General features: G+C 44.8%; 1 protein-coding gene across 3 annotated transcripts in view; it reads right to left on the bottom strand.

The window, feature by feature from the left end:
- Positions 1 to 12,306, bottom strand: part of LOC144130304 (uncharacterized) — a 55,461-nt gene that overhangs the window by 23,547 nt on the left and 19,608 nt on the right. For all 3 annotated transcript variants that reach the window (XM_077664249.1, XM_077664250.1, XM_077664251.1), the window contains exons 2-4: positions 9,771 to 9,825; positions 5,003 to 5,018; positions 3,426 to 3,561 (exon numbers count right to left, since the gene is read on the bottom strand). In XM_077664249.1, the coding sequence (XP_077520375.1) occupies positions 3,426 to 3,561; positions 5,003 to 5,018; positions 9,771 to 9,825 (207 nt within the window). The remainder of the gene's footprint in view (positions 1 to 3,425; positions 3,562 to 5,002; positions 5,019 to 9,770; positions 9,826 to 12,306) is intronic.

Here is a 12,306-nt window from a genome sequence, read left to right on the forward strand (position 1 = left end):
CAGGGGCCGAGCCCCTAAATAGAGAAAAAAAAACCGCGCATGTGCGCAAGGTACATTCACGACAAGCACTGATACGCATGCGCACTCATCATACCCTAAAAGACAGATCTCCAAAATGCCAACTCTTTGTTGTACAAGCCCACTGACACATCACTTACACAATTTCTATCGTTCTTTATGAAAAACTCTTCCAAAATTTCTCGTGCACTCACACTACTGCCCCTGCCAAGAATCTTTATCTCTGAAGACATGGACGACAGTTGCAGTCTGCAATGTTCAGACAAATTTGTCTTGCTGTCCTTATCGCCCAATAAACGCGCGTGCTCACCTGCCCGATCATTTATGCAGCGCCCTGTCTGGCCTATATAGGCCTTTCCACATGTGGGTGGTATTTTGCAAACCACTCCTGTCGCGCATTTTACAAAGGGCTTCATGTGCTGTTTTCTACAGTCACTTTTCCGGTCTTCATGCTTTGCCCTGCGTGAGAACAGCTGGCCTAGCTTCTCTGGTGCGGAGAACACCATCGGTACTTCGTGCCTGCTAGCCACTTTCTTCAGGTTGCGCGTGACCTTATGCATGTAAAGCATCAAAACGGGTTTCGTTGCATAGTTTGTAGCCCTTTTTCGCGCTTTTCCTTCCAACTTCTGGAGAAGGGTTTCACTTACCGGTGCGATCGGGAGAGCTGTAAGCGAAACCCTGCTCCAGAAGCTGAAAGGAAAAGCGTGCAAAAGGGCTACAAACAATGCGACGAAGCCTGTTGTGATGCCTTACGTGCATATGATCACGCACTACCTGAAGAAAGTGGCTAGCAGGTACGAAGTACCGATGGTGTTCTCAGCACCACAGAAGCTAGGCCAGCTGTGCTCACGCAGGGCAAAGCATGAAGAGACGAAAAGTGGTTGTAGAAAAAGACACGTGAAGCCCTTTCTAAAATGCGCTACAGGAGTGGTTTACAAAATACCACTGACGTGGGATAATGGCTATATGGGACAGATAGGGCGCTGCTTAAGTGATCACGCAGTTGGGCATGAGCGTTCATTGGGCGATAAGGACAGCAGGACAAATTTTTCTGAACATTGCAGAGACTGAAAATGTGCATGTCTTCATGAGATCAAGATTCTTAGCAGGGGCAGTAGTGTCTTTGCACGAGAAATTTTGGAAGTGCTTATAATGAACGATAGGAATTGCGTAAGTTCTGTTTCAAAGGGCTTTTACAATAACGAGTTTGCATTTTTGAGATCTTTCGTTTAGGGTATGATGAGTGCACACGTGTATTATGGCTTGTCGTGTATGTACCTTGAGCGAATGCTCGTTTTTTTTCTTCTATATTTAGGAGCTCGGCCCCTGAATAAACCAGTTGATACTTTGCAGTCGTCCTGTGCTATGTGTTCTTCTTTGTGTTGTGGTTTTAGCGCAATATAACAGGGCTTCAGTAGACGATCACCAAGCTAGCCCGAAAACAGCTCTTGTTAAAGCAAAGCAGTACCTCGTTTTTAACCTGGTGCTCAAAGTCAGCTGACACGTTTTTCACGTTGTCACAAAATTTGGCGCATGTGCAAAAAAAAAAGGCGCAGTGCGGGACCAATTGCGCCCGCGCGCACCGCAGAGAAACAACACTGGAGAAGTAACCCTGGAGAGCGCGTAACCTTGTGTGTGCTGCTGCCCTTTGCACTGTGCTCGCCGGCGCGGCGCCAACGGGAACATGGCCGCGCGAGCTGTCGATTGTTCTATAACGTCTGAGCAATTTGTGCTCATTGTCGACGGGGATAGCGTAACCAGCATCGCCTTGACCGTGCTAAGTGATGCCCTCTCCCCTTCGCTCTCGCGCCGGCTTGTTCAAAAATCGAGAAGACCCTGGAATGTTCTGGAATTCGGTTTTCGAGCTTGGCCAATGGGGTCGCGTGCGCGGCGTGAGAAGGGAAGGGCACTGAAGAGCTGATACAGCGTGTATGTGCGCGCTTGCCTTGGCCCGTAGATTGAACAGACGCGGACCGCGCCTATAAAGGAGGGGCGCTGACTGCTGTCTGCCAGCTCGAGCCGCCGTTTAAGCTTCACAGATGCGCGCCCACTCATTTCCCGGGACAACACCACTAGCCCAGCCACGGAGCAGTGAGGCAGCGTGAGCGATCCAGTGGGACGGCTCCGTCGTGTTCCTCACGCCGTCTGACTGTCGCACTGCCCGGTGAACAAATTGTGTTTTGTTTGTTTTTCTCTCTCTCTGTGTTAGTGCACTTTAGGTGCAAAGCTTTTGTCGTATTGTAATCTCTCTCGATTGTTACTTTGCACGAGTTGCATTGTGTTTGTAAATCACTTCGTATGTGCTGGCACGGATAATTGTGAAATCCTGTGTATCGTCTCTTTGCTGTATAAACATTGTTTTTTTTTGTGAACCATTGGCTCCGACCCATTCTCTGGCTTGCGACCGGCTGGGCACCAAACGACCAACCCCCTTTGTCACTTGGTAGCTGGTCTCCGGCTGAGCTTGCCATGCTGAGTCGAGGGCATCTCATTTGTGACCGAGACCGCTACCCCCACACGCTCTTATTGTGTCTGGGAGTGCACGCATAAGGTGCGCGAAGAGGTGACATACCTCCACAACACACACAACGCGAGGAACAACGCACAGAGCGCAAAAAACAACGCTCGCTGAAAGATCGCTCGGGTGGCTCGAAGAATCCACGGCTCCTCAACGTGACGTCACGTAGGCCGTCATGGACGAGGTTTCGCTCTCAGCTGTTCTCTCCTGCGCTCGCGCGGGACGCGGGAGATTTGAGCGCCGCGTTTTCAATTCGCGGTTGCGCTAGTGTTTGAGCCAAAATCACAATAACAGACATGATCAACAACGTGCCTACTTCAGAACTTTAGAAGATAAGCGGATTCGAAAACCGCCTCAGTATGTAACTCTTTATGAGCTGCGGTCTAAAATACAGACATGGAAGCGAAACAATAAGAGTTAGAGAAAAAACCAGTAGTCTGGATGATGTAAATAAAGGTTGATTGATTGATTGATTGATTGATTGATTGATTGATTGATTGATTGATTGATGGATTGATTGATACTCCAATCAAAATCTCATGGGAGAACCGACGTTTAGGCGCCAACTTGGCAGCTTTCGTACGAAAGACTACCGAACAAGCAGGAGACGCACTTTCTGTAGCCGCTGGCACTGAGGGTCGCCGCCGTGTCACAATAGATCCCAATGCGCATCTCAATGAGATCGCGGGGGCGCCGTCGTGTAAGTAACCTGAGTTAGGGCACAAAGACTGGGTTTTTCGCGTTGTAATGAAGAAGAGCGCACGTTTTATAAAGCTCAAGGGAAATTAGCATTCTGGAGTGGAAGAATCACTCTAGGTTACTGGAAGAAAGACCAGATCGGCAGTTTTCACGAAAGCAAAAATGACCAAGCTTTCGATGCTATACGTACGTTTTGTTCGCTCCGGCAAACTCCGCCCAGTAGGAGTAGCTTTCAGTCATGCCCCAAGATGTAATATTCTGCATTGTGCTGTTCAGTTTCTGAATGTATTCATCCACATGTTTTGTAAAGTTCAAGTTCCCAGCAACTGCGTTGAAATGGATACGTTGAAATGCAGGTTTATCAGACCATGAATATTTCAGCATGACTCCTTCGTGTTGCCATTTTATTTGGACCATCACGTGAGTTGGTAGAGGGTGGTCGCTCAAATATCTTCGCGACGAGCAATGTTATCTGCTCTCGTACGAACTCGAGAGCTACTACTTAATGGTCCTTAGTGCATCCACTAACAAAATAATGAAGCGAAGGGTACTGGCCGTTGCGTGAAAAAAAGCCACGACACTGGTTATTAATGCGACGGTCACCTTTCCATGGGCTGTTTTCAAAGGATTGCTACTGGGGAAAGAAACGACAAGGAAGAACTAATTTAAATGCACAACACAGAAAAACGCGCCAAAGAAAGAAAACAATGTGGGAGAGCACTGTTGTCCACGATAATAATGTTATATGTCTGCTTATTGCTCCAAGGCCAGAAAAGGGTAATGCTTTATTTGGAATACGGATAAGCAAGCTCATTCAGTTGACCTACGTGAAGTCGCAAATAACACATTTCAGTTTGTAAAAGGTAGTTGAAGGCTTGCTCTCTTAATATCGAGGTCCCGGGTCGGAGGTTCCTCCTCTATTTACTCATAAGTGCATATGATATCAAAACTGGTGTCTCTGAACTGTTCTATTATTTGTGACATATAGAGAAATTTAAGCTTTTGGTCGGCACTTTTTGCGTTTTAATAACTACTGCAGGGCCCTGATTAGAGCTCCCGACGCGGCCTATTTGTCCCTTCGATGCAAGGGAGTTTAAGACACAAGGAGAAAGAAACTACCTTTGTTTCGACTCAAACTGCACTTTATTAACAAAAGTGGGATTGTAAACAACCGCCCTCCACCTTTGCGAAGTCTGTTTCAGTGAACGTAACGAATGCAATTAAATAGCAAATTTCAAATGAAAATTCACGATATATTGTTTATGTCATATTTTTTTTCGAAGCTGCAAGCTAGCAGCACCGCATAACTCCCTCATATAAATTCCTGCTGCCATAAACAAAGCTAGCAGCAAACTATTTTAGTAGCGCAGCTACGAGCCCAGCGACATGTATTGAAAGTTATTATGACCGGAATGATTTTTTTGGTCACACCCACAACCAAAACCTCTTTAAATTTGTAGCTTTTCGTAAAAATATCAGCCACAATATTTATGCTCGGAAAGCTACGCGCAAAAACAAGCACTAAGAGCTACAACACGATGACAATCGGACAAAAAATGTTCGACATTTAATTTATGTGCTTTCCTAAACGTCTCTTCCGCAGCGGTGCCGCAGCTTTTCAAGGCGAATAACAATGCGCGGACATTATTTCTGAATACCTGCGGCTGAATGCTGGGCTAACGCTGCAGTAAAACCTAGTTATTGATGTCACACAACCTATTCAGAATTTCAACAAATGTTACTAAGTAAAAAAGCATAAATCCTTACCTTTGAGAGGAGTGACCTATAAGGAGGCAGATGGAATTCAAAGTTAACGGACCAACTCTTTCATGGTGTTTCAACAAAAGTAGGATATCCTCTATTAGTTATACTCGAATAAAGAACGTGGCAGTAAGCGGGCGCATAATTTACTTTAGTTGTCAAATGTACGTGGTTATTCATCTTTTTCGTTTGTATATTAAAATCGAGTACCATAGAGGGCGTGTTCAAGCGCCAGGTGAAATATGGGTCGACGCAATTTTCATTTCATACTAAGATCATTCATCGAATTGTAAATTAAACTTCATCAACATCATTGTAAGGCTAACAATAAATGACACACTGCTTAGGTATCCTCGCTAGTTTGTTGAATGGCAGTAATAAGGAATCGATGAAAAAGGATAGCATATAATATACAGATTTTTTTTTGAAATCTATCTCAGTTATACTTACGCTGCTGCTCACTGGCTTTAGCTTGCTATAAATTATGGAATGTGAACATATATTTATTTGCTAGGCACGAAAATGAATCATAAAAATAGGTTACTATTTGTATCGTTTTGATGTGCCGTGTTACTAGGAGCTTCATGATGATAACGAAACATTTCCACAAACACTGCCTATCGTCTTTTTGTTCCTAAAACAACAAAGATGCAACACTAAAGGGCATTTAATAAAGTTGCAAGCATAGCCGTTAGTTTAGTATTCCTGTCCAGAGTAATATTTTTGCAGCGAACCTTAAGGATATCTGTCGGCTCATAAAGCATTCATACGTCCAGTTTTTTGGCATATAACTTTTAATTGCGAAGCAATTGTGGAATGTTATAGGATCCTGTTATGACCATATTGATTGAAGTGGTCGAACCTTCCGAAGTGTAGCAAATCCTTGCTGTTAAAGTCGCTTCTGCGCTCCCACTTAGTGTTAGAACTGTCATACAATACCGAACTTTGGCAATTTTTTGTGGAAACTGTAAAATACTGTAATACAATGTTAGTACATTTAATAGTAACGGGTTAACCTTCCGATGAGCCGAAAAATTTTGCAGTTTAAGTTTATCCTGTGCTCCACCGAAAAGTGAAGACTGCCATAAAAAGTTAATGGGGCGCGTTTCTCTCCGGAAATAGCAGGATGGTACAAGCGTCCCGAGGCGGATATGCTCAAATAATGCTTGTTATTAAGCATTGTAATGACATGTTAAAAAGTGCGCTCATAAAGAACTTCCGGATAAAAAATTATGCTTTTCTAGTCATGAAAATAGATTGGATGTCGGTAGGTTCATGTGCGTGAAGTCTTTTTAGTATATGATTCTAATATTGCTGACGTTTCTCTGTGGAATAATTTCTTAGTTTACCTGGCGCGAAAGCTGCGAATGTAATGTGTTACACCATACTTCTCTCCTGTCCCTGTGGGTCAACGTACGTACGTATGTCAATAAACAAAAAGGAATAAATGAAAACCATGACATGTTTTTAATGTCTCACTGTCTGAGCTAAAAAGTAAGTAGTGCACAGCCTACCGATGGTGACTTGCAGAGCCCTCCGAGCACTTACATGCGCCCGTGGAAAATAACTCGGCAAGCTGTGCACTAAGCAGTGTTATAGGAGTTAAATCGAAAAAGCAACTAAATACGCTACTCGTTACACACAAAAAAACGAACGCCTTACCGCCCAACGTTAGCTACGAAAAAAAATGGAACGCGTTAGCGTCACCGAAAAAAGTACCGCACGCTACTCTACCTTTACTCCATGACCATCAATTTCAATTAGTGTGTCTTCGCTGCAAGAACTCACGATAAAAATTTTACAAAGCTCATAGTTGGCATAAAACTTCAAGCCCAAATAACAAGATTACCCGAAATCCTGATTTAAAGAGAATACTTTGCCTGTAGTGTTACATGCGATGACGGCTAACGCTGTGGAATATGGCGAAGCCATTTTCTGAATGACATCAAACACAAATTGACACTTCAGCATCCATTCTAAAAACATAAAGAAATCATCACTAGACTCGGAACGAATTTACACTAATTCTGAAAAATGTGACGCTCAAAAATGCTCAGCATGCTTCCACTCTTTAGCATGTTTTGTGTGTGAGTGGTTTGAGAATGAATGGTAGATGAAGGCAAGTGTGTGAATGCGTGTTCGTGCACGTGTTTCGGGCTTCATGGATATTCGGTCTGTGTTTTTGTAGGGCGCGTCGTCAAAGACGGTTTCCTGGCTTGCAACAACGGTCGTCGAGAGCACCTGTGCGCTTTCTTATTTGTGACATCATTTTAGGCGTTCTGCGCTTTTTTTTCAAAAAAAGGGCGTGAGGGACAATTAGAATAAAAAGTAACTAGTAACGTGACACTTGAAAATTACCGAGAAATCGTAACGTAAGTACAATATTCATTACTGTACCGATATGGTAACGTGTACGTTACTAACACAGAAAAAAGTAACGTGTCATCTGTAATGCCGTAACTTTTAACGCGTTACCGCCAACACTGGCATCAAGTAAGAACTTATTGTCCTCTGACTCAAACGTGTTACTTGTTGTTAAAGCATAAAACTACTAATTTTTATCGGACGTGCAAGCGACACTTGCAACGGCATTCCACATATAAAAAAAATGCTTCAGTTAGTGGTAATCAATTTTCTGCTTTCCAGAGCTGCAGCAAAACTACAATGTTCTGGCACTTTGCAAGCCGGCGTCCAGTACGCGAGAAGCATACAGCCTACTTCAGGAGCTAACGCAAAACCACTGAAAAGTGCAACCGCTTTAGCAAAGGAAGTTTTAGTGCTGTTGCAAGCAGAACTTGTATTTCGGATGCTTTATATCATTGCGCTTTAAACCAGTCCAAGAGGCACAGATACGGTTAAACTCAGTGTGTCTTTAGCAACACCTAGCGCTTTACTGACTTCTATACTTCCCTTCACTAATACAGCCAGAATGGGGTTGTTTGGTAGCCGACCGTAAAAAGAAATCGCGCCAGATACATTGCGCAAAAATGACGGAAGGCACTAAGACCCTATAGAAGAAGCGTGTACTGAACTGAGTTTACTGCGCGCTTTAGAGCTATTTCTTCTACACACACTCACCACCCCCTTATTACACACTCACCACTTACACAAGCAACAGTGGGATTTTATGCACCAAGCAGATCATCCTCCCTCCAAAGTGCCCATGCCACTCACATCGCGACGCTAAAAAATGTCAGCGTCGCTTTAAGTACACCAAAACCTTATGTCGCACAAAGAGCAAAATTCGAAGGAGCTTCTTGGAGCCTGCGAGATGACAGCTACGGAAACAGGAAAGCGCCAGCCCTGAGTCTGTCACCGTCGGGGAGATTCCATTTCAAGTTTTACGGAGACCATGCTGATTCCCGCAAACTGGTTTTGTTGTGCTGTGTGTACTTTCTCGTGTTTTAGTAGCCTCATATATATGTACAGAGCGCTATTTTCTATATGAAAACGAACTTTTTCTGGAATAATGAAAACGCTTCTGACTACACGCTTCATTTATCTTGCCCTTTCTCTCTTCATTTTTTGCAAGCACGCTTTCACTGTTTTCATTTACATCTCTCACGGCTGCCTTCAATGTAAGCGATCATAAGCTTAAACTGATACGCTGCATAAAAATGTATCCTGCTACATATTATTTTTGTTGTGTGATAAATTGTGCCACTGTTTTGTGAAGAAGAGACTTAGAAAATTGAATAATTTGGCCTCCTGTAGATGAATAGCACACTGTCAGTAAGAGATCTGCTACTGTGCTGCCGTGAGCCTACGTGTTCTTATTTTGCGATGAATTATCGTCGATATTTTACCCAACTTAAAAGCAGTTAAATTCATGGTTATCAGCTATGCTGAGAAAAAGTGCACATTATATAAATTCACTCGCACAATACAACTAAAGTGGACAGAAATTTTTTGAGCTCTAAACCTTGTGGCTTTATTATCAGTTCGTGAAACCCAAAGAATTTAAGTTTTGCTGGCGCTAAACGCTTAGCGCCCGCAGTACGTTAAAATCCACTTCAATTTTCACTTTGCATCAAGCTTGCTATGTTTTGATATTTCTCTTTCAAGGGAGATGCTACTTCATTGGAAAGGATTTCCTCTTTGACAGCATACAAGTAATTTCCTGTACGAAGCCTGCGCCGTTTTCAAGCGCTCCATCGACAAAAACTCAGCGCTGGAGGTATCATTTTGCAATACATAGCCCATATTAAAAAGCAAGACGGTTGCACTAAGGCTCACCCACCCGACTTTGACATTAAATATATTCAAACCAATGGCCTTTCGTGCCTGACAGGGTTGTGAATTTGTAGAGGGGGCAATTTGGAGTGAGCAGAGCAAAATAAACACTAAAAATATGCGAGGATGGTGCTGAAATCTGCTATCATTCTGCTGGAAATCGAACGCTCTTAACACACTTCTATCCACGCTTAGAAGTGCGCCACTTAGAGAGCGCTGCTTTGTTGTCAATATTAAAACTTTAGTACTTTTCATAGAGTCTCTAGATATATGGCAGGCATTACCTACCATTACGTTTAAGCTGATATTGCAAATTTCAGGTCAAGCAATGGGTAAAACACTAGAGAAAAAAATTACCCGACTTTGATATTTCGACTAACGAGCAAATGCCGCTGCTATTGCTGCAAAAAGCTATGAATGTTCAGGGGGTTACAAGACTCAGTGATACTGCGCTCTTAGAGTTGTTAATGAGTAAACTTGACTTTTCAGCAATGTCAGCAACAAGGATGGTTATTACGAGTACAGAAAATTAGGTTCGTACCGAAAGTATAAGAACTCCGAGAAGTAGCATTCGATGCATGGTGTTCTCTGTTGGTCTGAAAAGCAAAAAAAAAATACTATTTATGAACTCTCGCAAAGCAACACTTCATGATGTTTTTTCTTGCATAACAGTGCCAGCTAACGTTGTCACAGAAAACGCTTGAAAATTCAAAAGGGCTCTTATAGTGTGGGCAGAAGAGTACCGGTCAGTACTCTTTATAACACTGTTCCATGTGGTCATGGCAAGACTGCCACCTTTCTTGACAACATCCCCCACGTCCATCATACCCTGTACGTGGACATCTGATTTTGGTCACAGTGGGTTCAGATGGCAACGTGCAACACGCTCTGCAAGAAGCTGTTAATACGGTTGAGAGTTTAGAAACTGCTGGCGGGCTCATCTGCGCGGCAGAGAAGTCGGAATTCTGGGTCGTCTGCAAGTCGGGCCGACGATGGGGCAGGACCCCGGTCCTTTCACCCCAACAGGAGCGACTGCCAATACTGCAAGTAAAACACATCCGCCTCCTGGGCCTCTACAGTCAGGCCAACAAGAAAGCAAGTCACACAATTCATAACTCCCCCGAAAACTGATCACGCAGATTACGCACATAATACGATGTGTATCCAGTGGTTGATGCTGCTTCAAAAAGACTACCAAGGTGCGCGTCGTGCAAGCACTTATCGTCAGTCGCTTACGTGCCACACATTTTAATACACATTCACCAATGCAGAACTGGTAGGCTGAACCATTCTCTTTTGATCACCTATCAAGACGGTTTAAATACTCCCCCGCACCCTCCCTCCCCCCAAATAAAAAAAAACAAAAAAAAAAACTCAAGCAATGCCTTCTCCAGCTAAGCACCAATATCTCAGTCGAAAAACTGTTCGGGGTGCAGCTCGGCGGCCAGGAACACAAGCACAGGAAGAGCCCTTGTCGACCGCCTAGTGTACCCTGCCTCCAATCCCCCTCCGCCACCATGCCCGCTGCCTCAATATGACGCCGGTGTGCGGATGAGGCATCGATCGCTCTCGCAATTATAACGCCGCAGCACGTACACATTGACGCGAGCACAATACAGGTCCTTACCTACTTCCAGGTCCGCTGCGCGGGCGTACGCATCTGGACTGTTCACTAACCTTGAGCAATACGTGCTCAAGATCATCCCGATCCCAGCACATACCTCATGGCAAGCATCATCTTCGTTCTACGACACCCGCCATCTTGCTGGCAATGGGCTCGCATAGGCGCTCCCCCGAGCCACCACGTGACGAGCGGTCATACATCAACGACGGCGTACCGGCATAGCCACTCACGTACTCGCACATCATCGAGTACTACAGATTCCAACAATGAACACTTCAACGACCCGAACCTCCCTCACCAGAGCGGACGCCACGGCGTCGTGCCAGCTCCAGACGAACTCTTTCCCGAGCCTTCAACCACAAGCACATCTTCTTTCCTTCACGCAGCAATGATGGGAAATTACACAGCCAACTCTATACCAGGCAGCACAACATTGGCCGATCGCCGGTTGATCATTTGAAAAAATTGGCATGAACAGAAGTCCTACATTTGCTTTTAGGCAAAGCGCTAACACATCGGCACAAAGGCCGCACTTTCGCACCGGTTTTGGGCCAACATTCGGCCGATCAAGTGGCCAACGCAGGCCTGGGTTCGTTTCGCAATATGGATTAGTAAGGGCCTGGAAGTGGCTTTCCAGCTTTTGAACACTGCAGGCGTGGGGTTAGTTTCGCAATATGGATTAGTAAGGGCCTGGAAGTGGCTTTCCAGCTTTTGAACACTGCAGGCCTGGGGTTCGTTTCGCAATATGGATTAGTAAGGGCCTGGAAGTGGCTTTCCAGCTTTTGAACACTGCAGGCGTGGGGTTAGTTTCGCAATATGGATTAGTAAGGGCCTGGAAGTGGCTTTCCAGCTTTTGAACACTGCAGGCGTGGGGTTAGTTTCGCAATATGGATAAGTAAGGGCCTGGAAGTGGCTTTCCAGCTTTTGAACACTGCAGGCCTGGGGTTCGTTTCGCAATATGGATTAGTAAGGGCCTGGAAGTGGCTTTCCAGCTTTTGAACACTGCAGGCGTGGGGTTAGTTTCGCAATATGGATTAGTAAGGGCCTGGAAGTGGCTTTCCAGCTTTTGAACACTGCAGGCCTGGGGTTAGTTTCGCAATATGGATTAGTAAGGGCCTGGAAGTGGCTTTCCAGCTTTTGAACACTGCAGGCGTGGGGTTAGTTTCGCAATATGGATTAGTAAGGGCCTGGAAGTGGCTTTCCAGCTTTTGAACACTGCAGGCGTGGGGTTAGTTTCGCAATATGGATAAGTAAGGGCCTGGAAGTGGCTTTCCAGCTTTTGAACACTGCAGGCGTGGGGTTAGTTTCGCAATATGGATTAGTAAGGGCCTGGAAGTGGCTTTCCAGCTTTTGAACACTGCAGGCGTGGGGTTAGTTTCGCAATATGGATTAGTAAGGGCCTCGAAGTGGCTTTCCAGCTTTTGAACACTGCAGGCCTGGGGTTCGTTTCGCA

Source organism: Amblyomma americanum, chromosome 4 (assembly GCF_052857255.1).
Source record: "Amblyomma americanum isolate KBUSLIRL-KWMA chromosome 4, ASM5285725v1, whole genome shotgun sequence".
NCBI classification, from domain to species: Eukaryota; Metazoa; Arthropoda; class Arachnida; order Ixodida; family Ixodidae; genus Amblyomma; species Amblyomma americanum.